A 25,314-nucleotide genomic window follows, 5' to 3' on the forward strand; every position below is an offset into this window, starting at 1 on the left:
CTGCTCCTATGATGCTGCTTGGCCTGCTGTGTTCATCCAGCTCTACACCTTGTTATCTCAGATTTTCCAGCATCTGCAGTTCCTACTATCTCTGATACATATTGTTACAATCTGGGTGGGGATCATTAATGCTTAAAGAGAAATACAAACACGTCATTTTGACATGTAGAACTATGCAGCAAGATCTTAATACTTTGTGAGCAAAACCAACTATGTGACATATCTTAAAAAAAAATCAAATAGAACAGCGAGCAATGTGGGTTATAACTACAATAAGCAACGTCAGTCTGAATGTTGCTTACTTCTATAGAGGTCACCTTTAAGCATGTCACAGTCCCCTAGAGAATTCTTAGCTCCAGATATTCTGAGGTCAAATTTTCATTTATCATCTCTCAATAGTGGATGTGTTAGTCTCTTGTTCTGCTTACATTTCCAGGACTGCCAAACTAATCTGTTCGCTACTTCCTTTGGTGCAAGAATCTGTGGGGATCACTGACTTCTATAAATAAAATGAAGAAATGCAGATGCTGCAGATCTGAAACAATAACAGAAATTGCTGGAGAATTTCAGTAGGTCTGGCAGTATCTGTGCAGAGAAACGAGTTAATGTTTTGAGTTCAATGACTCTTCTTAATTGTTCTGCTAGCTTTTGTTTACTCACAACTTAGATTAAGGCTTGCCTGCATTCCACATGGCACATGATGAAGTTGCATTTTTGCTCTATTTAGAACACAAGTCTAGCTAACTCAGCATTCCTTTTGGCTATGTCTTGGTGAGCTGCAAAATGTACAAGGTCCAAACCACAAAAGCGCTCTCAGTAATTATTCAGATAAATTTAAACTAAAGAACCTTCCTAATCTCTACTCATCTCCATAATGATGTAGCTTGCTCTGGGTTTTGCTCAAACTGACTTTTAGATTAATTATCCCACATTTACAATTTATTTTATGATGCAATGAAATAAATGGGTTTTACAACCTTTCTCGTGCACCAAATTCTTTTAATCTAATATTCAAAACAAAAAAACATCCATCTGGGAAGCATGGTGGCTCAGTGGTTAGCACTGCTGTCTCTCAGTGCCAGGAACCCAGGTTTGATTCCACCCTTGGGTGACTGCATGTGTGGAGTTTGCACATTCTCCCTGTGTCTGTGTGGGTTTCCAGCAACTGTTCCAGTTTTCTCCCACAGTCTAAAGATAAGCAGGTTAGGTGGATTGGCCATGCTAAATGCTGGGTTAGGGAATAAGGTATGGGGTGTGTCTGGGTTGGATGCCCTTTGGAGGGTCAGTGCGGACTCCATGGGACAAAAGGTCTCATTCCGCACTCTAGGGATTCTGTAATACTATGGATTCCCATTACTGTAAGGATTGCAAACATCACATCTTGCATTCTTTCACTGTTTTATAGCTATTGCCTTTCTAGCTAGTAACCTTTCAAGCTAATGTGGCCCCTACCTTTCCAGTGTCACAGACTTCAAGCTTGCTTTAATTGCATTTGTCCCATTTTCTCCAATTTAACTCCCACAACCGAAACTTATAACACACAAATTGTGAACCAGATATTTGCAACAGTATGAAATGAAGCTCATGGAATCATAACCGCCTTCAATAACATACATTTCTGCTTGGCCCATCGAGTTTATGTTGGCACTTTTGAAGCGAAATAGAGTCCATCTACTCCCCATGTCAGTGTGAGTTAACTTATGATCTAATTTCAAATTTAATTTTTCAGATGGTGCTGACGAGTGTGGCTTGGCAGTAACACGCTCAAAACGTAATCGTAAGGAAAAAGTAGGGCGAGTTGCAGCACTGGAACGCCTGAAGAAGGCCAAGGCTGGTGAGAAAATAAAATATGAGGTAAAGTTGTTAATTTCAATTTTTCTATAAAAATTGGATGGGAGGAGTTGTATTTCTGGCTAATGAAAAGTATCTTAACTCAACCTGAACCATAAAATTTCCATAGTACTATCTTCCCTGTTTGTGTTGAAAAGGAGATCAAGTTCATGTAGTTGATGTCAATTGACTGGTTTCTTGTTGGAGAAACAGTATCCATAGTAATTGTAGAAGATTCTGTAGCCAAGGGTTGACTGTCTGTTTTGTAGATTTGATCTAAAATCCTGAATATTACATTGTTTCACAGCATTCAGAACTGTATGAAGTAATTAGTTTTGGTTTCTTTCTAAAGTGCACTTCTGTGCTGATTTGGATCTTGTTTCTGTATGGTTACATCCAATTCTTTTCCCATGGGGTATAACATAGTGTGGAACCTATTGTCTTTCAGGTTGAAAAGATTTCAAATGTTTATGAGGAACTTGATGAAGATCAATACTCTAAGCTTGTATGTGAACGACAGGATGATGACTGGATAGTCGATGATGGTAGATGCTAAACTTCATTGTCTTCCTTTGTGCAAATTCCTGTTCTTTTAAAGGAGACTTTTCCACTGTTTTTGTCAAATACCTGATCATTTTGTCTTTGACAGATGGTGTTGGTTATGTGGAAGATGGTCGAGAAATTTTTGATGATGATTTGGAGGAAGATGTCTTCGATACAAAAGACAAAGGTAAGCATTTAAAGAGTAAGAACTGAGAATGCTGCCAGTACTCAGTAGGCAGCAAGTCTGAGTTGAGAAACAGAGTTAGTGTTTCAGGTCAATGATCTTGCATCAGAACTCAAAGAAATTAGAAAATAGTCACTATTTTTAAACAAGTGCAGAATCCGGGTGCTTGCCTGAAACTGACAGCAGTTCCAAATTTCTCCCCACGGGTACTGCCTGACCTGCTGAATAGTACTAACGTTTTAATAATTTCAGATTTCCAGTGTCCATGCCATTTTAGTTTTGATGTACATTTTGTTGCAATGTTTTATTACATTAAAGTTGCTACAGCAATGTAGGTTGTTATGTTTCTCATTACTTTTATTTTTGAGTGGATCATTGGTCATATTCTCAAAACTTTAAATATTACCTGTTCTGAAGAAGAGTCATATCAGACTTAACATTAACTTTGTTTTTCTCCCTCCACAGATACTGGAATTTCTCCAGCAAATTCTGTTTTTGATTTAAATGTTGTCTTTTTGTTGTAGTATCTAAAACCTGTCTCCTACTGTCTGTCCTTATAGACAAAGGAAGATCCAGTACAAAGAAAGAGAAGAAAAATGTGAAGAATATACTGGTTTCAAAGCCTAATAACATCAAATCCATGTTTTTGGCCAGCACAACCAAGAAGAAGGTTGAGGTATGGCACAATCTCTTTAGAGTAAATGAGATTTGTGTTTCCTGCTTTTCCTAAGCTTTTGGATTTTCGTTTTCCTCCTCTTGTCCTTTTTACACAATCTGTTGGCAGCCTGTCCTTCACAAGCTTGCAGAAGCAAAATGCAATTTTTAAAAATCTGATATGGGGTGTTCCCATTTTCAGTCTTTGAAGATAGAGATTTGTGTGCCAACCTCGATTTATGTGCAATGGGCTATTATGTGGAATTGTGCATTAAATTGTTAATTTTCTGAATGTGTTTCGGACAACTTAAATTCCCTTGCCTTTCTTTGCTAACTTGACTTGTGCAGAATTTTCCCCTCTTGCTATATATTCTGGAGACATGAGGATTTCAGATAAATGGAAATTTAAAAAATTAAGAATTGTTGAAAATTTTCCAGATCAGTTGTGTCCTTAATGTCCATTAAAAGAACTTGAATGACTTATCAGTTTTCCAGCGTAATATATTTAGAGAAGGATTAGTTTGTACTCAAGTGCGGTAAAGTTTTTCGATCTTTGTGTGAATTTCCCTTTTTGACTGTTGGAGTTGAGCAGGCTCTACTGCCTTCCTTGCTGTAGGTGAGGAACTCATGAATCATGGTTTTGTTGGTTAATTTAAAGGAACAAAACCTGATTGGTTAGTTAATTTTTATTATTAGAGGTACTGAGGGAACAACAAGGCACCCAATCTGATGTTAAACCTCAAGTGGTGGAGCAATAAGGTGCAGCCAACCACACATCAGTTTGAATCCTTTCCAAAAGACCCTTTGGCATCCTTTGATGCTACAACCCATTATTAGCCCAATTTGCATTGAGTATTTTCAAATTGAACATCCCATATATTCTCTGTGGTCCAGCTGCATCTTCAAAACGTATTTCAGATTTTGGAACAAATTGGATTTTTGGCTGTTAGTTTTGCCAAAAAAGAAGATAATTTCCCTTTTTAGTTGTAGAGAACTGGACTTATGAGTTTGAATCCTGTCTAATTATATTCCAACTTTTAGAATAAACCTCATTGCATGTAGAAGGCTATTAAGCACAACTCATCTATGCAGGAACTCTGAACACTGACCGTGTAGTTGTATTCCCCATTTTCTTTTTGTTTCTGATGAACTTATCTGCTCCTCTTTTATTTTGGAAGTTATTGTGAATTTTGCATTCAGCACCATATCTTTTCTTGTGTCCTTGTCAGCCTCCGTTAAGCTCATCCTTCTGATCCAAATCCCCCTCTCGTTTTGGTGCAATTTTTTATTTACTTAAATTTTCTATTTATATGATGACCTCACCTCCTGTTTACTGTAATGAAATTTCCTTGAGTTCTGTGGTATCTGTTTTTTTTCTTTTCCCTGATACAGTTATGGATCTTTTCTTCATCCTGCAAGGCTTCCACAGATTTCCTAAAGTAAGCCACCTAGATCTGGATACCAGTACCTGAATTGACCTACCTTATGATCTGTATAAGATACCATTACTTCTTTGCTTCAGCAAGCAATGATTTAAATTACACTGTCTCTCGATAAGTTTTGTTTCTCTGCTGGTTTCTACAATACAGTACATGGACCAGAACACCCCAGGGACATTTTGCAGAGACATGCTTGCTGTGGATCAATGCACAATAGCATTAATGATATAATTAATAAAGGCAAAATACTGTGGATGCTGAAAATCTGAAATAAAAATGGAAGGCGGTGGGAATATTCTGCATGTCTGACAGCATCTGTAAAGAGAGAAAAAGAGTGAATGTTTTGGGTGAAGTATGACTCTTGTCTCCAGAGGAATTTATGTCCTAGCTTCTGATAGAGGAAGGAAAAGTATTAGTTGTATTGATAATCTTTTCTCACTCAGTCACTTTCAAGCTCCAAACTAATCTGATCTTTGGCGCTTCATTAGTCATGATAGTTCTGCAACTGTCAGTTTCTTCAACATCTCCGTTAGCCCTGCCTCGACATGTGCTAGATCCTAGTGTAGCTTTTTCTGTGTCTAATCTTGATCACTTACTTAAATCGGAGTGATTTAGATTTGAGGATATCTGATGCTTTAGGTCTAACAGGCCTCACTTTCCTAGCTCTGAAGTGGCAGCAACTCTCAGATTATCCTAGTGAGCAAAGATAACTGTTGGTTTCATATCTCTACCCTCACCTCCAACAACAAATGAGATGAATTTATGCATTTCTTTGTTACTCAGGGTGAGACAACATGTTTAGCTACCTCCTTGCCTCATTCACTTCATCCCCTGCTATGCCACCTCCACTGGATCACCAAAACCAAATTTTTCTCCAAGTTTCCATCTAGTCAAACCTCTGTGATCATCTTGCCCAAGAGTAGCACTTCTTGCTTCCCTCGTCGTTCCATTAAATTGCTGACCACTCAAGTTCTCATTGCACGCTAACATTATAAGTTGTTTCCACTCCTCCAGTATTGTTGTCCTCCCTTTCAAAATTACCATAATCATACTTGCCTCCTTGAAAACCCGATTCTTATCTTCTCGTTCTTGAAAATTGTCAGTCCACCTCTGATTTTTTTTTGCGGAGTACTTGAATGATTTCTTATCTCTTTAATCGGTGCTACCTTTCCTAACGTTCCAGGTTTGGACCTCTGCAATCAGGTTTCTGCTTCCCCAGAGTACTGAACTAGTGCTGATCACAAATGATACCCTTCATGTTTGTCACTTTGGTGCACCCTTGTTTCCTTCTTGACCACTGTAAGGCTTTTGTGATTTTTGACCATATGAACCTCCTGTAGTGCCTTATTGTTATCCAACTTGGCATGACACTTGGTTCCACACCTGGCTACCAATGGTAGCTCCAGCAGTTCCTTCTGTTCTCGCTCTAGTGCCTTTATTTCCAGGGTCGCTCAAAGATGTATCCTTGCCTGTTTCTACTTCCCCCACCACCCCGCCCCCCCACCTCCCCCCCAAACCCCCAAACAACCACTGCCCCAAATCTCTCACTGCCTCCAAGCAGCACCATCTACAGACACAGGGTCAGCTTCCACATGTTTACTGATAACATCCGACATGTTATATCTACTGACTCTGTTTTAAGAACTGCTTGTGTGCCATCCCTAATTTTTATCCCAGCATACACTCACTTCAAGCTGTCCTTTGCTCTGCTTCTGACAAAATTAGAAGTCACATGATACCAGTTTATAGTCCAACAGGTTTATTTGAAATAATAAGCTTTCAGAGCACTGCTCCTTCATCAGAGGCTTCACTGATGTTGTCACCTAGCATGGTGACGAAATGTCTGAACGAGAACAAGCCAGCTCGGCAAGCAAATCAACAACCTCACCCGCAACCTGAGCTACAGATCTTTGCCAAAACTTTGAACCTTGAGACACTTTTTCTGCACCAGAGAATCTATAAACACAACTTATGATTGGTTGTGGAGAAGGCCATGACACTGACTATTCTGAAGAGGTCAAGAGTTGCATGTTGTAAATGATCTTTTTTTCTATTTTTGTAATTATTTTTATAGAAAGATGTTGATCTGTCTAAGGATGATCTACTGGGAGATATACTTAATGATCTTCATGCAGAGGTAAGGGCCCAAATCATTTTTAAATTAGTTTAGGTAATTATGTTCCACGAATTGCTTATTCCTGTTTCTTGTGTTTTTTCAATACAAATTGTTTGTGTATTCCTAAGTGATGAATGTTTGAATTTAATAGGCACCTTTAATACCTACACCACCACCTGCTGTCATTTTAAAGAGGAAGAAACCTGCTGGAGTATCAGCAAATCCATTTTCCGTCAGGCCACCCACCCTCAAGGTACCTCCGTAAATATATTCGGCAAATGTTAAAGGGGTAGCATCACCCGAGTTGGAAAGTGAGCAATAAAATGTCTGACGTTGTTCCATTGTGATTGTGTCTGATTGTTGACCTGGGACAAATGTTCCCACTAGTTCTTTTTATGTCTTTATGAATGTTATCTGCATTTTCTTAGCATCTAATTAAAATATCTCCTTAATGATGACTGGATGTTCTAATGATATTTTGAATCATTGTGATTGAAGAAGTGGCCACTGTCCATAATATTATTATAATTCGCTTGTGTAAAATGTAACTTCAAAAAAAAAGGATTTTGCAAAGTGTGGAACTAAACTACATGCTATTTTATGGTCAGATAGTGAGCTGTTTGTCTCATCTTCATACCATAACATGTGATGGTTCTTTCTGATTGAAGGTCAATTATTGAGGTACAGAGGGATGTGACCAGTAGTTGCATTTTGGTAAGACAAACCGGGGCAGAACTTATATGATTAATGGTAGGCCCCTGGGGAGTTTGTTGTCAGAGAGACCTAGGGATGCAGGCACATAGTTCCTTGAAAGTGGCATCATAGGTCGACGAGTTGGGACGTCATGCTGTGCCTATGGGAAGGATGTCATTAGACTGGAAAGAGTGTAAAGAGTGTAAAAAAGACTAACAGGGATGTTACTGAGACTGGACGGTTTGAGTTGTAAGCAGAGGCTGAATAAGCTGGGACTTCTTCACTGGAGCGCAGGAGGCTGAGGGTTGACCTTGTAAAGTTTATAAAATTGAGGGGCATTGATGAGGTGAATAGCCACAGTCTTTTTCCCAGGGTAGGGGAGTCCAAAACTAGAGGGCATAGGTTTAAGGTGAGAGGGGAAACATTTTCAAACACCGGTTGGTGTGTATATGGAACCAGCTGCCAGAGGAAGCAGTAGAGGCAGATACAATTACAATGTTTAAAAGACATTTAGAGAGGTACGTGGATAGGAAAGGTTTAGGGAGCTATGGGCAAATGCAAGAAAATATGACTAGTTAGGTTTAGAAAACTTGATCGAGTTGGGCTACGAAGGGCCAATTTTTTTTTGTACTGTATACCTCTATGACTTTAATAGCCTGGGTTCTGAATTACCAGCCCATTGACATTATCACTACACCTCTGACTCCCCTTAAAATCATAGTCAACTCAAGTTGTGTAAATTATTGAAGGAAGGGCAGACTGACCAGCAAGGCGTACTACAGTGAGGTGGGTAGCAGATGATATCTTATGGAGTTGTGTTTAAGGGCCAGGCTAGGGGGAGGTTGGTGGTGGTGATGGTAATTTAGTCTAAGGAAGAATGAAGAGTGAATGTTTGGGTAAACAAGCAATAGGTATAGCAACCAACTGGAGAGAAAGACATTTAGAAGGAAGAGATTGAAGGCTCCATATGAGAAGAATCTTGGAAGACCCATTTCACCCCATGCCAATAATTTACCCTTTAATAGTAATTCTCATGCTGCATCACTTCAGCATCATAGGTCTTCAGGCAATTCTCAGTCCTTCACTATTTCCAAAGTAAAATTGGTTTGAATTTACTTTTGAACCCTCAGATTTCTCCAGCCCTCGATTCTAATTACCAGAACAGTTCCGCAAGGAAAACAGTTGCTACTGAAGAGGTGGTTAGTGTTGTGGACTCTGTCCAATCTGCTCCGGTGAGATCCTCAGTCAAACAGGTGTCAGTGAAGCAAGAGGAAAAGAGACTGGCAACAGTGGTGAAGAAGGATAGTTCAAAGGCTATGACCGTAAAAGAAGAGAAAGTTGTTGAAGGTATGAATTTACCCCCTCCATTTATTTTTTTGGACAGATTAATGCTGTGGCCTTGTTTCAGGCAGATGAGCAGCCCTCTAATACAATACCTGGCTGACCAGGTTTTTTTTTTGTCTAATTCCTAATTGAAAAGTGTTAAATTTATTCGGAGTCTGATGCACATTGTGGTCCTGTTATCCAAGTGTATGTGACTTTGGTGCACTCTCTTAATAATTCATTTTCCTCCTTAACTCAGTTCTAACTGACCTGATTTACCTTGTATTTTTATTCCCATCCTGAAATTTTACCATCCTGATTGCAAATTATTTTTGTATGCATGTCCCGCAGAACTCACGCTTATCTGTCTGTTCTTCTTGTGCTTTTTATTTTGATTGTTCTTGGGGTTAGATCATTGCTGGAAAGGCCACATTTATCTCTTGTCTGAATTTACCCTGAGAAGATGGTGATTGCAGAATTGTTACAGTGCAGTAGGAGGCCATTTGGCCCATCATGCCTGAACCGGCTCATCAAACGAGTAATTGAAACTGCTTTCACTTTGTTTCTAGGCACTGCATTCCATATCCTAACTACTCACTATGTGAAAAAGTTTTTGCTGACATCATACTTGCTTCTTTTGCACGTTTATCTAAATCTAAAACCTCTTGTTTTGTTCTTCTTATGAGCGCGAACAATGATTCCCTACGTACTCTTATCCAGCCTGTTCATGATTTTGAAAACCCCTGACAAATCTCCTCTTAGCCTTCTTGTCTTCAAGGAGAGCAGTGATAGACCTTCTATACTTGTTGCAGTTCTTGTGTTGATGTAGTGTTGGTTAGGGAATTCCAGGACATTAACTCCACAACATTTCAGAATGGCATATTACTTGGAGGGGAACTTAAGGTAATGCTGTTTCCAACATGATTGCTCTGTCTTTCATGGTAGTAAAGGCTTCTGGAGTAGGAGCTGTAGATGAAATGAAGTGCATGGCAACGTGTGGTCCATATATACTGTAGCCACAGTGTTGAAGCGGTGGAGAGAAATAACAGTGTGGTCAGGTATTCATCCATCCCCGTTGGTGCTTAGGCTTGTTGAAGCATCACCCATCCAGGTAAGTGGAGTATGTGCTATCACCCTCCTGACTTGAGCTTTGCAGACAACAGATAGGCTTTGTGTGTGTTATGGGGAGAGTCACCTGCAGCGAAGTATCCAGGCTCTGTTCTGCTCCCAGAGTATTGGAACGGTTATGTATTGGTGCTACTTAAGGTGATGCTGGCTAGTGAAGGGAAAGGAGACATGGTTAGGTTTTCTCTTGTAAATGGTAATTATGAGTGAGGATTCCTTACCTGGAGCTTACAAGTATAAATGTTAGCTGACCTTGTAAGGCTATAGCTAACTTTGTGTCATTCTAGCTGTAAACCACTTCATTTCTGAGGAGTTGTAAATGGAGCTGAATGCTGAATTTGTCAGAGAATGGCCTCAATTTTGTGCCTGTAATTGTGAGAAGGTCATTGATGTAGTTAAAAATGTTTGTCTTGTGGATCTCTTGCAGTAATGCTTTGTGGCTGAAACAGTCCCAAACTCACAAACATCATCCTTTATGTTGAATTGGACTCCAGCCAACCCTTTTGACCTCTGTGTCGATAAGACTCATGGTGCCCGATTCAAAGCTGCGTCCCTTCAGGCAAATTAACATTTTATTTTCCCTTTGTTTAACTTAAGGCTATGAGCAGATTTGCAGCTCTGTTCCTGAACAGTGTGTCTATGAGTAGGTGTCACTGTTGACTCTTACTGTCACTTCACTGATGGTATTGGAGGGATCTCCCAAATTGGCATAATAATTGGCCAAGTTAGACTTATTTATGTGTATAGGACCTACCTTGGCAACCATCCATGTTGTCAGGTAGGTACCAGTGTAATAGCTGTACTGGCACATTTTGGCTGGGGAGCAACTAACCCTGGTAGATATGGCTTAAGCTCTACAGTCAGTGCATTATCAGACCCCATGATCTCTGTTTAATTCTCCTTAAAATCACGCAGAATAAACCAGTATTGGCTGAAAATAGTGGAGATGATTGGGACCTTGGGAGGAGGTTAAGCAGAATCCCGCACTCGTCTCTTGTGCTGCATTTTTCACGTAGGTTATTTTAAAGGTAGTTCATTTACTGTCAACAAAATAACTATTTATAGTATGAATTTTAAAAAAATGCATTGTGCAAAGAGGTGATAACGCAGTGTGGAGTTGGAGGAACGCAGCAGGCCAGGCAGCATCAGAGGAGCAGGAAAGCTGATGCTGCCTGGCCTGCTGTGTTTCTCCAACTCCACACTATGTTATCTCTGAGTCCAGCATCGGCAGTTCTTACTACCTCTTTGTGCAAAGAGATGGGTTGGGTAATAGGGTGAAGCGATGGAAGTTGAACTAGATTCTAAATAAAGAGGAATGTGGTAAATGATTTCATTGACCTTCAGTGTTCTCGGTATTATTGTGTCTGTGCTTGGTATCAGCAGAGAAGAGCGGCAATATGTGAAGTTTGACTATTGCATGTATTTTTATTATTCATTGGCCACTAGATGGTGGTAGAATAAAGCTTAGGAAATGTATTGCTTGTTGTGGGATTTTTAATTGCACCACATGCTTTGTGAAAAAGGTCAGCGCCGTATAATTAGATGAAAATATTGATGTCAACTAATTTAAGATGCATCCCTTTTTGTAGCACATCATACAAGTAGAGCATTGTGATTGCTAATTTAGAAGTCACTTTGGAACTGAGTTTTACAGTTGTCAAGGAGAAATGGATAAACGGAGTCAGGGAAATGTGACTGTTACATTGTGTAGTTTAAAGGTGCAATCATGTAGAAATTATTAGTACATATCTCTACCCTGCTTCTAAAACATGGGGGACCTAGGTAGGAGCATTTCGGTTCATGCCTGTGTTCTTAACTGGTACAGATTTACTACTCATTCAGATATTGTTGCTGAAGAGCTGCTTTTTTAAAAAAATGACTTCATGGTCAACGACTAAGGAACATTACTCGCCGCTAAGCTCAAACAGAGCTGCAGTTAAAGATTTAACAATCTTTATGGCATGGGTCTTCCCTTTCCCAAAGTTAGTTTGAATCTGGCACCAACCAAGGAGCTCTCTGAGAAGTGTAGCAACAGTGATGTTATTATGTGGATAAACAACCAATCACATTAAAATATTCTCATAGCCAAGTAAAATGCAGGGACCAACCTTCACTTTTAATGTCATTTAATATCAATGAAATGTACGCACAGTAAAGATGGTTGAATAATCAAAAATTTAGTTTTCTTCAAAACAGAGAAATGCGAAATTCTATGAGTATAAAAATAATTTTTCAAGTCTGAAGGGTTTTCAGTAATTGAGTCTAGTGAACATTTAAAAAAATATCAGTTCCATGTCATTCGTTGAAGTGTAATCTTTTTAGGGGCTTTTGGAGTGAGATGAATAACTTAAAGGACAAAATAAAAACTGAAAGAACTGTGGATGCTGTAAATCAGGAACAAAAACAGAAGTTGCTGGAATAGCTCAGCATCTGTGAAGAAAAATTCAGAGTTAATGTTTCAGGCCTGGTGACTCTTCCTCAGAGGATTGAGGATTAATATGGTTGATATGGTCAGCGTGGACTTCTAAAAGACATTTAGGTGAGAATATAGGAGGCATGGTTAGGAAGTTTGCAGATGGCACCAAAATTGCTTGGTATAGTGGACAGTGAAGAAAGTATCTAAGAGTACAACAGGATATTGATCAACTGGGCCAACAGGCCAAAGAATGGCAGATGGAGTTTAATTCCGATAAATGCAAGGTGTTGCATTTTGTTCAGACAAACCAGGACAGGACTTACACAGTTAATGGCAGGGCCTTGGGGAGTGTTGTCGAACAGAGAGACCGAGGCATGCAGGTACATAGTTCCTTGAAAGTGGCATCACAGGTAGCCGGCGTGATAAAGAAAGGTTTGGCACGCTTGCCTTCCTCGGTCAGAGCATTTAGTATAGGAGTTGGGACGTCATGTTACAGCTGTATAAGGCCACATCAGAAATACTGCATACCTTTCTGGTCGTCTTGCTATGGGAAGGATGTTATTAAATTGGAAAGGGTGCAAAAAAGATTTATAAGGATGTAACCAAGACTGGAAGGTTCGAGTTATGAGGAGAGGCTGGATATGTTGGGACTTTTTCCCTGCAGCACAAGAGGCTGAGGGGTAACCTTATAGAGGTTTTATAAAATCATGGTGGGCAAGGATAAGGTGAATAGCCAAGGTCTTTTCCCCAGGGTAGAGGAGTGCAAAACTAGAGGGCATAGGTTAAGGTGAGAAGGGAACGATTTAATTGGGACCTGAGGGACAGCATTTTCACACAGAGGGTGTGTGTGTTTGGTATGAGCTGCCAGAGGTAGTGGTAGAGGTGGGTACAATTACAACATCTTTAAAAGACATTTGGACGGGTACATGAATAGGAAAGGTTTAGAGGGATATGGGCCAAACACAGGAAAATGCCTAGTTCAATTTAGGAAACCTGGTCAGCATAGATGAGTTACGCTGAAGGGTCTGTTTCTGTGCTGTATGACTCTGTGACTGTAATAATGCAGTTACACTTTCTATTTTCCAATGTAATTGGATTGCTCTGAAATCAATGCAAATCTTGAAAATTAAGATCAATGCATCAACTTTCTCACTACCTACTTCTTTTAAGACCTATGGACAAAGATCATCAGAACCCAAGCACTTGCCAAGCCACAACTCCAACAGTTTTTGTTGCACCACTTCTCTGGTGGTTGTGGTTTTCCTGAGTTCCTTCTTCCCTTCCTTTTCATGATTTATAGTTGCTTGTGAACAATTACTTATATCTTCTATAGTAAATATTGATGCATAATACCTGCTCAATTTCCCCTCCAATCTCTTTATTTTCCATAATTGGTTCTTCAGACTGACTTTATATAGGGTCCAAGCTTTTGTTAATTCTTCTCTTTTGTTTTAAGGAAAATATTTATCAAAACTCCTACTATCTGTTTTTATACTTCTGGCTAGCTTTCTCTTGTGCTCTAATTTTTCACTCCTTGTTAGTATTTTAGTCATTCTTGACATTTTTAAAAAAATATTCAGTTCAATCTTCTGACCTTCCGCTCGTCTTTCTACAGTTATATTTTTTTCTTTTAGTTTGATACTATTCTTTAACCATTCTAATTAATCACAGATGCTGACTCTAACCTTTTGGCACTTTTTTTTTAACTTGAGGATATGACTAGGGAAAACTTGCAAGGCGACAGGGAAAATGAGGGAATTGAGATGAGGTAATATCCTTTTGCTGAGAGTGCATTGATTCCTGACCAGTAACCATTCCATATAGAGGAACATTGAAGTACTGACAACACCTCCTGGATTTCCGCATTTAACTGTGCATGTATAAACTCCAAAAGCTGCTTTCATTTTCAGAGGGGTAAAGATGGCAAACACAACAGATCCCATGTTTCTTTTTCCTAACTGCCACAAAATCTCGACAGTTATCTTCTGTGCCTGAGTCTTGTTTTATTGTCTATTATTTTACCAGTTTTTCAGGATCATACGCTGGCTATTGCTGGCATATTTCCACGTCTTTTCAATTACTACGCCAAACTACATGAAATGGAACAGACAATTGTTCAAGTTCAGGAGCTAGGGTTTCAATCTCTAAGGGCTTTTACCACTCATACACCGTAGCATTGTGAAGAGGCACAGAATCCAGGAAAAAGAGACAAACTATCTTTGGGTTAATTTGCCGGTGCTGTTTCACCAAAGTGGAACTCCGACTACCTACCCTAAAGTTTCATCTTTAATGTCAGGCAAATAGTATGCTGCAGCATCAACATCCCATTATTCACTACAAAAGAGCAACTTCTATTATTTCACACAGCATGTCCTATGTATTTTTTCTGGTGTGAGCATTAAACAGAGAAGTTTAGAAGGATGAGGGGGGATCTAATTGAAACTTACAGAATACTGAATGGCCTGGACAGAGTGAATGTTGGGAAAATGTTTCCATTGGTAGGAGAGACTAGGACCCAAAGGCACAGCCTTAGAGCAAAGGAAAGACCTTTTAGAACGGAGATAAGGAGAAACTTCTTCAGCCAGAGAGTGGTGAATCTATGGGATTCACTGCCACAGAAGGCTGTGGAGGCCAGGTCATTGAGTATATTTAAGACGGAGATAGATAGGTTTTTGATTGTCAAGGGGATCAAGGGTTACAAGGAGAAAGCAGGAGAATGGAGTTGAGGAACTTATCAGCCATGATTGAATGGCAGAGCAGACTCAATGGACTGAATGGCCTAACTTCTGCTCTTTTGTCTAATGGTTGTGGATCCATGCCCACTAAGAATGGATTTTAAGAGGTCTGCCAGTGCCACTGATTGTTTGGCCTATTTGTGGGTCTGTGGCACTGAATCTTTCCTTGTGGAGTACTAACCTTTTGGTATCTCTGTGTAGTGAGTAAATTTAGTCAGTGCAACTTCAGTAGCAGGGAAAGTCGAGCCTGATGCCCATTAACTTTTAGCTGCTCATGACACTGTGAACCATTACATCACTGAATTTTAAAAGAAATGCTTTTGAACAATTAATGGAAGAGCAAGTGTCTGTGGCTGGAGGAATTTTGGCACGGAGTTGATGTGCTGGTGTCTGAGCTTATGACAATGCATCAGGGAGGTACAAATTCCTTGTTCCAGAAAGCAATTAAACCCCTTTAAGTTAAGTACTTCAGTTTGGTCAAAGGTCAGGGCAGGAAATTATGAATATGAAGCATCGAATGGCAGATATGGTGATCCACAAGGGAGCTCTAGTGAAACCTCAGCACTTCCATTCATCCAGACAAGTTCATATTCTTGCAGGTGATGTGGACAGGAGCAGTGAGGATGATTAAACTGACCACAGTGCCATGCTGCAAAGAGCCATTGACGTTGGAATGTACACCAGTAGAGCTTTTGTAATCCATTGTCTAGTTCTTAGTGGGCATGGATGCACAACACAAGACTGCTTCTCTGTTTGATGCTCACACCAGACAAAACATAGGACATGTTGTGTGAAACAATAGAAGTTGCTCTTTTGTAATGAATAAGGACTGTATAATTCAGGAATGGCTATTGTTCCCTGCAACCAAGTACATAAGTCCCAAGGACTGTATTATTGACTGATGACATTAAGAGCGCGTCTTTGGGCAGGAGAGGAACTTGGAGTGGGAGGTGAAGAATCCAATTGTTGTGGTCCAAATTGATACCAACAACATGGGGAGGACTAAGCAAAGGTTCTCCTAAGGGAGTATAAGGAACTAAATTACAAAGAAACCACAAAGGTAATAATGTCTAGATTGCTATCTGAGCCAGAAGTAAATTGGCACAGAATAAATAAAGTCAGAGAGCTGAATATATGCCTTGAAGATTAGTGTGGGAGAAATGGAATTTTGTTTACGGAGCACTGGCACCAGTTCTCCGGACAGAGGGAGCTATACTTGTATGTTAGGTTGATCTTCACTTGAACCACGCTTGGACCAGTGTCCTACAAGTCAAATAATTCAGACCATAAAGCAGGCTTGATGTTAAATAGCGGTGCTTAAGTGGTGGGTGGGCAGGGTATAGTTGATGGAAGAGTTCAGGGATGATGAAATTTAGCAACTTGAGGAGAAATGATAAGACAGTATAGCAGGTTAGCAATATATGCAATGATAACCAGAGTGTAACAGCAAGGGACAGACCACGCAAACATAAAAATACAGCAGCACACAGGGTGGGAGTATAGAAAAATAGTAAAAGGACGGAATTAGAGGATCTTCATCTGAATGCACCTAGTATTCATAAGAAGATAAATTAATTGATAGTACAAATAGAAATAAGTACGTACGATGTGACCATCATTAGAAAGATGTACTTGCAAGCATACCAAGGCTAGAAGCTGAATGCACAAAGAGTATTTACATTTCAGATAAAAAGAGGTATAGTAGCCCCTGCTAATAAAGATGAGCTTAGAACAGTAATGAGAAATGATCTTGGCTGAGAAAGGTCAGAATGTAGAATCAGATAGAGATGAGAAATAGCAAGGGAAATACGCCATTGTTGGAAGCAGTTTTTAACAGTAGCTACAATATAAAACAGGGAAGTAATGGGTGTCCATAGAAAAGGTACAGCAATAATTGTGGGTGATTTTAATCTTCATACAGATTGGATGAATCAAATTGGCAAAGGTACACTTCGAGGTAAGCTTCAAAGAGGGCATTCAAGACAGTTTTTAATTAGGAGGAGACAATTAATTAACGATTAATTAGTGAAGTTCTGGAAAGAGTGATTATCACATGATAGAATTTCATATTCAATTTGTGAAACTTGGGCCTGAAATGAATGCCTTAACCTTAAGTCAAGGTTATTACAAAAGTACGAAGGTAGAGTTAGCTACAGTGACTGGGAAATAGGTTAAGAAGTAAGACAATGGATAAGCAGTGGCAGACATTTTAAGGAGTTTTTCTTTTTTAACCTCTCAACAAAAGTATTTTCTATGTTCTTAAAGTATTGCAGATGGCGGAGATCTGAAATTAAAAACAGAAAATGCTGGAAATACTCAGCAAGTCTGACAACGTATGGAGAAAGTACAGCAGGGGAACATGATCAGAGATCCCTTTGTTAAATCTGATAGCTCCATTACTGTATTGCTTAAGTTCTTGTTTGTTTAAAGTTGTGAATTTTGATTTGTAGATGAGCCCTATGCAATGGAGTTGAATGACGATGACTTTGATGAGCCCATGGAAACCGAGTCTGCTGTGAAAGTAGAGATGGAACCAGAAAAAAATATCAAAGTGAAAGAACCAGATGACGAAGACAAACCATTAATGTAAGATGATTGGTGCAAACATCATTTGAGAATTACAGTAAAAATATTTTGGTGAAAGGATGAAACTGGCATTAACTGCAAGCCATGCTAATAAGACATGCCTGAAAGTCTGTATTCAGCAGGCAACTTTGCTGGAGATACCAAAGCCAGACTCCTGTAGGTTTAGCACTCGTATACCAATTAGAAGATATTTTTTGTGGATCATTCCGTAGTGCTGTGTGTGTGTGGCCAGGCAGGAAACTGGAAATGATTGTAGAGGGAGCTAACAGCCTGCCAAAGCTCCCTTTAAGATGCATTCATGTACAGCCACGCAGAAATCTGTGTAATGTGGTCTGTGCAGAGAGATGTTAGAAGGAACATTGCTGAGCATCCGTGGACTCCCCACAATCACTTCCATGAATGCTGTGAAGCAACTGGTTGACACTTAGCAGTAGGTTTCAGGATTACTTAGACCATGATATTGGGCATATGGGTTCTCAGCCATGGTACTGGAGGTTCTTGAGGAGATCTAAAGGAGGATGGAAGCCCTACACCCACAAGAGGAAGGAGACCATTTTGCTTTCTAGTCCTGTTCTCTTCCAGCAGCTGTTACTGCTGGGCCAAGCCTCTTGTCCTGTAGATCAAAGTAACGATACCCAACAAGATGTGCACGAACAAACATTCCTTTCTCCTGGAGACTCTTGTAAGATCTTCGATCAGTTAAAGTAGCACACATCTCTTTTTAACTGAGAATTTCCAGATTCCTTTTGCTAGAGTAGTGACAAAGTCTTGATGTATGTTTATTTATATATTTATATGTCACCTGATGTGTTTCGAATGTCCTCTTCAAACCACCAGCAGCAAATGAACAGCAAAAGGTGAGCCTGCCTTTTACCAGTACACAAAATCCTCTGCAATAATTGTTTACTCCTGTTCTGCTGGCCACAGTTAGGAGTGATCAGTGAATGAAGTGTTATCTGCCAAAATGCCATGCCGCTTCACTGATGAGCACCAGCAGGGCAATTAAGTCGTAATCAGTTCCTTAATGATTCCCCAGACTGTCATTCCTCTTTGTTTCAACTCCTTTAATAAGATGATGTCTTGAGTGAAATGCAGATGACCTTGCAAGTTCTTTCAGACTATAGGAAGCTGTTGAGAATTCCCCCATTAAGTTTAAGCAGTTCTGATAAGACATATGCAGGTGATGGTGTTGGGTACAGGCTTTGATCTGAATAATAGGTTGACGTTCTGGCTATTTTAGTGTCTGATCTGCTTTAAGAAAAGAAGTTAAAGGACATAAAATAAGTTCCATAGTTTAGATAACGGATCAAAATGCACATTTGGTGTCAGTAAATTTATTTTGGTTTCTTCATATGGCAAGCCGTAAAAGCATTTTCATGTTTTGACTGCATTAGCCTAATAATGCATCAATAGTTTGTTATTTAGAAAGTAAGTTTCATACTGATATTGGCTTCCTGATTCACCTGTGATGGTTCCCTGTTGTATCCTACCCATTGTCTTTGGGAATGTTGGCCGCTTAATTTTGTTCAAAGCTTTGCTTTGTGACTTGAGATAATTATTGCCTCTTAGGATCATGAATGTGCCATTCAGCTCTTGAGCTTGTTTCACCATTCAGTTAGATCATGACTGATCCATACGTTAAATCCATTAACACCCTGTCACTGTATGTTACTTGACATCCTTACATAATAAGAATCGATCAATCTGAATTTTGAAAATTTAAGTTGACCCAGTATTTTATTCTAGTGATCCAGATTTCTGTGAATAATGTTTCATAATTTCACCACTTGAAATAATGCCCTCTTCTTCCAGCTTCCCCTAATTTAAGAAGTAATTTCTCCACTTGTACCCAATTTGACCTTTTTATGATTTAAAGGCATCAATTAGATCATCTGTTGTAAAACTGAAGTTCATTTGGATTTGTAAGACCTCAGTGAATTACAATTAAGTTCTGAGTTTGAGAGAACCAGTCTAAAAGTTTACTAATCCTGACACGTTACAAGATCCATTGCAGATACAGCTGTTTTCAGATGTTTTCTAGAGTTTATTAAATTCATCAACATGAGTACAAAAGAAATAATACTCAATAAAATTAGTAGTTTTTCACTCTGAAATACCAGTTTGCAATACTGGTTGACAGAAGACTCTCATTCTCTTATGTTGACTGCAATTCTCCTTCCGTCTTCCTCCTTGTGCATTGAGGCACTAAGAATCATCACTTATTAAATTTTGCTTGATTAACCACTGTGAAAGATTACTTTACTCTAATTGGCTTATTAATGCACTGTTTATGATAAATGTTGGATACGCCAAACAGTATGCGTACATTTCTTGGGTTGGTTCCTTTAAAAGCAATGGTCATCTTAGTGACATCACTTCCTATTATATCCTGATTAATTATTTGACACTAAAACACCACTTTAAGATCGTGGCTCTGGAGTCATCATAAAAAGGTAAAGGTTTTTTTAGAAGTATGAAATATTTTCCAATTTACCTGTCCTTTAGACCCAAGCAGACAAAAAAAAACATGGACTAGGTTTCTGTACTAAAAAACAATATTTATCCCAAGTGATTAGACTATAGCTACAGATAAACAATTATGAACCATTGACATACAACTCTATTACTGAAAACTCACATCCCCTTTATAAACTCCCCCTTACACATGCACAAAATAAAAACGTGCGTTATTGGCAGAGGAAAAGACTGGAAATGCAGTTTAGTGGATCCTGTTCACAGCGTTGTTGAGATGATTCTTGTGTTGATCACCATGCTGCTTCTTGGCCTACCTTCTCCAAAGGTTTTCACTAGTTTGCAGGAGCCAAAGTATAGCTGGCTCATAGTTATAGAAAGGTGTCTGACTTATTAGTTAAAAGTCACAGCTTGCAGGAAAGATAACACAATGTGGAGCTGGAGGAACACAGCAGGCCGGGCAGCATCAGAGGAACAGGAAAGTTGACGTTTCGGATCGGACCCTTCTTCAGAAATGAGGAGGGGTAAGAGAGCTGGGAAATAAACAGAGAGAGGATGGGTGGGGCTGGGGAAAAGTAGGTGGAATGGTGATAGATGGATGCAGGTCAGGAGTGGTGGGGATTGGTCAGTGGGTTGGGTGGGCGGATAGGTGGGAGAGAAGATGGACCGGTTGTGTCGGGTTAAGGAGGCAGGAGGGAGGATGTGTGGAGCTGGGGAAAGGTAGGTAGGGTGGTGATAGGTTGGATGCAGGTATGGTGCTGTGGGGATTGGCCGCAGAAGGGTAGGGTGGATGGGTGGGGAAGAAGATGGACCACACTGTGTTGTTTCTAACTCCAACATCAGCAGTTCTTGCTTGCAGAAAGGATAAACTGGTTTTCCTCAGGTTTGACATAGCTTTTACTCCAGAGAGCAGAGATGGTTCCTGAGCTGGTGGAGGTCTGAAGGCTATGCTGCGTCTTCTTCACAGCCCCAGGCTGTTCAGATATCTGAGAACCAATCATATTGTGTTGACAGGCAGATGGCCTTTGTCATCTATAACTGGTCACTAGTCCACAGACCACTTGTACCAACCAAAGTTCTCGTCAACAGTAGATCCCTACCATGATACCTTAGCAGTGGTAGAATAATTTCAGTCTGCTTCGGGTATGTGTGTAAACTTCTAGTGATTGACTGTAATGCATAAATTTACCAATTGATGCATCTAATTTTCTTCCAAAGCCTTTTAATTACAAAACACGTGACTCCATAATAACTGTTGATGCCCGAAACAAATTAAAGCTCAGATTAACCTTATAAAATTAATATATGTTGGCCTGTTACATACTGTCAACTTACAAAATAAAACTAATTTAAAACACAGAGAACTGTGTTCTGAGTAAATGCTGCATGCACTTCGAAAACGCATACTCATTTGTTAGCTTGAGCCCTGACAGGAGCTTCTTTTTGACCTGGTTCATACAGCTTTCTTCCTTTCAGAAAGTGTTTTAAGAATAACCCCAATCAAACAGAATATAATTCAATTCTTCACTTGCTTAATTGAGTCAAATTTATTAATTATTGAGAGAAAAGAATCCTCATCCCTGCACTCTTATTTGACTAGTCTCGGGAATAGTAGCTAAATTTGTGCAACCTGTCCACATAATTCAATCCTCTGAGTCCTGGTTCTTATTCAGCTAAATGTTTGCTGTATTCCTTACAAGGCCTTCAATTTTTCTGTAATCTGTACATCTGAAACAAAATGCAGCTTTTCAGTTGTGATGTAGCCAAGGCTCTCTACAACATACAGTTTTGTTTACTTCCTATTTTGTTCTAATCGCCATTGGGCAGACATTCCATCAGTCTCTTTACTTGTTGTACATGTGGGCTTGCTTATAAAGGTTTGTGTACATTGCCACCTACATCTCATTACTTCTTCACATACAGTCTGTGAAAGAAATATTATGATTTATCCTTTCAGGATCCAAATGTTGCATTTTCCAAATTAAATTCAATCCCTCCTAATTGGTCCCAGTTTTTTGGTCAATCTGATGTCCCTTTTGAACCACAAACTACTGTGCCTTCTAATTTAGTGACATCTACAGACGGGCAGGATATATAATTCTCTATTCAGTTGTCTAGTTAATAATTCGTATAATGAAAAGCTGAGACCTCACTACAGATTGCTGGGGGACATGACATTCCACCAATCGGACAGTATTCCCTTCATCCACGCTCTCTTGCCTCTTCACCAGTAATCCATGTTACAAAGTTAACACACTTAATTTTTACTTGTAATTTCCTGAAAGTAAACTTGTTAGATGCCTTTGAGTAGTGCAGGTTGACTTATAGTCGCCTCTCTTTCTACGTACCAGTACAAATAAAATCTCTCAAATGATGTATTGATGTCCCATCAATCTGCATTTGCTTTTAAAGGAAGATGTTGTGCATATTTTAAAACTTCTGTCCTATTGTTTAGAATCTCGAACTTCATTGAATCTTCTTGCTGGGATCGTATGGACAGAAATGAAAATGATTCTGTGGTGATTGATGTGCAGGTAGATGCAGGTCGTTTGCCATTAGTTACTGGTTTAGAAGGCGAGCAGGTATTCAGGTTTTACTGGGTGGATGCTTATGAAGACCAATATCATCAACCAGGTAATAAGAATATTTTTCGAAGATTTTAATTAATTACCCTAACATATTGAGTAATCTCTCTTTAAGTTATACTGACATCAATGATTAATGATTCACTGGTTACACTGCCACTGTTACAAATTGCATTTTATTAATTATCTCCAAACCTTCATCTTCCACAACTAGAATTTTTTCTTCAAATTTTTTCAAGTAAAATAATAAGTTATTTTGTATGTTACTTACAATTCTTTTTCAAGTAGCTTTTGAATTTTCATTTTGTTTTTAATCTTTACTACATTGCTGATAATTTTGTTTTGCGTTGTTTGTCCAGAGTTAATTGTTTGGCTTCCTTTTCTTAATTTGTTTAGCTTAATCTAGCAGAATTTTATCCTTTGCACTCCTTGCCTCTTTATAATGAAAAATCTATATACTCGATTCTTTCCAGTTTGAAGGTTCTCTACGAATGTCCCGTTCATTGACTTTTCTGGCCTGTTATTTTGTTCCTTCCCATCTTGCTGAGCAATGTCTGTTTTTCAAGTTTTTCCTTTTCACAATCCTTCACTGTATTTACATGTTAATTTTCCTTGTCCTGCTCCTCTTACCTTAGTTAGTTGTCCTACTTGATTTCTCTGTTCTAAGCTAAACAACATTTTATCACTTAATGGATGGCACAGTGGCTCAGTGGTCAGCACTGCTGCCTCATAGCGCAGGACCCAGGTTTGATTCCAGCCTCGGATGACTGTCAGCATGGAGTTTGCATGTTCCTCCATGTGTCTGCGCAGATTTCTTCTGGGTGCTTCGGTTTCCTCCCACAATCCAAAGATGTGCAGGTTAGGTGGATTGGCCATGCTAAATTGCCCATAGTGTTCAGGGATGCGCAGGCGAGATGGATTAGTGACAGGAAATGCAGGGTTACAGGGATAGGATGAGTCTGCGTGGGATTCTCATCAGAGATTTGGTGTGGACTCAATGGGTCAAATAGCCTGCTTCCATACTGCAGGGATTTTGAGATTATGTGGGTTCTGAAACATTCTAATTTAAGAAGTAGCTGTAATTTATTCCAAAACAAAATCTCTATTTTAATAGCATTTATTTCACTCTAATTTAGGACATTTAAAATTACTCTGTAAAGTGTCATCTCCCTGCACAATGTACAGATCCCACTATCATCTCTACTTATTTGGTAGTCTGTGTTTCACTCTGAGAATTGCACCATTACTTTACCAGGTCTTTTCTTTGTCGATTCTTTCATGGGATTGAGCATCACTGTTATGGTTAACGTTCGCTGCCCATCCCCATTTGCTCTTCAGAGTGCCTGCTGATAGACACATGTCTTGAAATGAATCTGTAACAAGTTTTTGCTTCTAAAACTGTGCTAGAGTTCTTACTGACATTGTAGCTGCACCCTTCTTTCCTATTCTGTCCTCCTTGAGTAGTTTCTAACCAGGAACAGTCAGTTTTATGTCCTGTCTTAGCTTGATAATACTATTATGTATATCTACAGGGGAGCCAGTTAATTATCCCTTTTTTTTTATTCATTCTCTCGGACCCATCCAAGCTCCCCGCTCTCGGCCTTTAAGTAATGTTTTTCTGAAGCATAATGTGGCCTTCAGCTGCCTTGCCTGTGATTGGATAAGAGTGCAGTCTAAAGATTGACCCTGGGTGATCTTCATTTGTATTTTAAGAAGAAACCTATACATTATTAAATTATCCTACGTAATGATTGAAGAAACAGACCAGAATTGCTTGGAACTAAATAACATTTGTTTCTGGTCTTGTATTGTTGCATAGATCTAATGAAATGGGTATTTCTGCATTTTCTTTTTCATTCATCCATGGGATCTGGGCATCGTTGGCCAGGCCAGCATTTATTGCCCATCCCAATTGCCTAGAAGGCACTTCAGAGTCAACCACATTGCTGTAGGTCTGGATTGGCATGTAGGCCAATCAGGTAAGGATGGCAGTTTCCTTCCCTAAAGAACATTTGTGAACCAGATGGGTTTTTCCAACAATCAACAACGATTTCATGGTCATCATTAGACTCTTAATTCCAGATCTTTTGTTGACTTCAAATTCCACATTTGCCCTGGCAAGATTTGAACCCAGGTCCCAGAACATCACTTTGGTCTCTGGATTAATAGTGTAGCTATAATACCAGGAGGCCATTGCCTCCCCTTTTGTTTCAGTTTGGAACTGATCATTTTGGGTTTTCCTTAGGAGTCGTCTATCTCTTTGGAAAAGTGTGGATTGAATCAGCGAAAACACATGTCAGTTGCTGCGTGGCTGTGAAAAATATTCAACGAACAATATACCTGTTGCCACGGGAAACGGTACGCAATGGCCTTGATCCTCCCATAAAGTTGTTTGTAATGGAACATGTTATTCAGTTTTGTAAACTATCAATTTAAGGTTCATAATATGTACTGTCTGTTATTTTCACTGTGGTGATTGTAAGGTGGTTTTAGCTTTTGTATTGGTGCAATCATAAATCAACTGCATGAAGTGGGACACCTTTTTAAAATATATTTAAATTTTAACTGTTTGCCAACTTGAGATGTAAGTTTTGGTTGCCAGCTCATCCTGTT

General features: G+C 39.3%; 1 protein-coding gene across 1 annotated transcript in view; it reads left to right on the forward strand.

Moving 5' to 3' along the window:
- The window catches only part of pola1 (polymerase (DNA directed), alpha 1), a 260,671-nt gene that overhangs the window by 5,901 nt on the left and 229,456 nt on the right, over window positions 1–25,314 (forward strand). The window contains exons 2-11 of the mRNA XM_020532950.2: window positions 1,730–1,854; window positions 2,279–2,375; window positions 2,480–2,560; window positions 3,118–3,233; window positions 6,725–6,787; window positions 6,918–7,019; window positions 8,590–8,806; window positions 17,509–17,644; window positions 22,572–22,750; window positions 24,947–25,059. Coding sequence (XP_020388539.2) covers window positions 1,730–1,854; window positions 2,279–2,375; window positions 2,480–2,560; window positions 3,118–3,233; window positions 6,725–6,787; window positions 6,918–7,019; window positions 8,590–8,806; window positions 17,509–17,644; window positions 22,572–22,750; window positions 24,947–25,059 — 1,229 coding nt within the window. The remainder of the gene's footprint in view (window positions 1–1,729; window positions 1,855–2,278; window positions 2,376–2,479; window positions 2,561–3,117; window positions 3,234–6,724; window positions 6,788–6,917; window positions 7,020–8,589; window positions 8,807–17,508; window positions 17,645–22,571; window positions 22,751–24,946; window positions 25,060–25,314) is intronic.

Source organism: Rhincodon typus, chromosome 11, assembly GCF_021869965.1.
Source record: "Rhincodon typus isolate 14 chromosome 11, sRhiTyp1.1, whole genome shotgun sequence".
NCBI classification, from domain to species: domain Eukaryota; kingdom Metazoa; phylum Chordata; class Chondrichthyes; order Orectolobiformes; family Rhincodontidae; genus Rhincodon; species Rhincodon typus.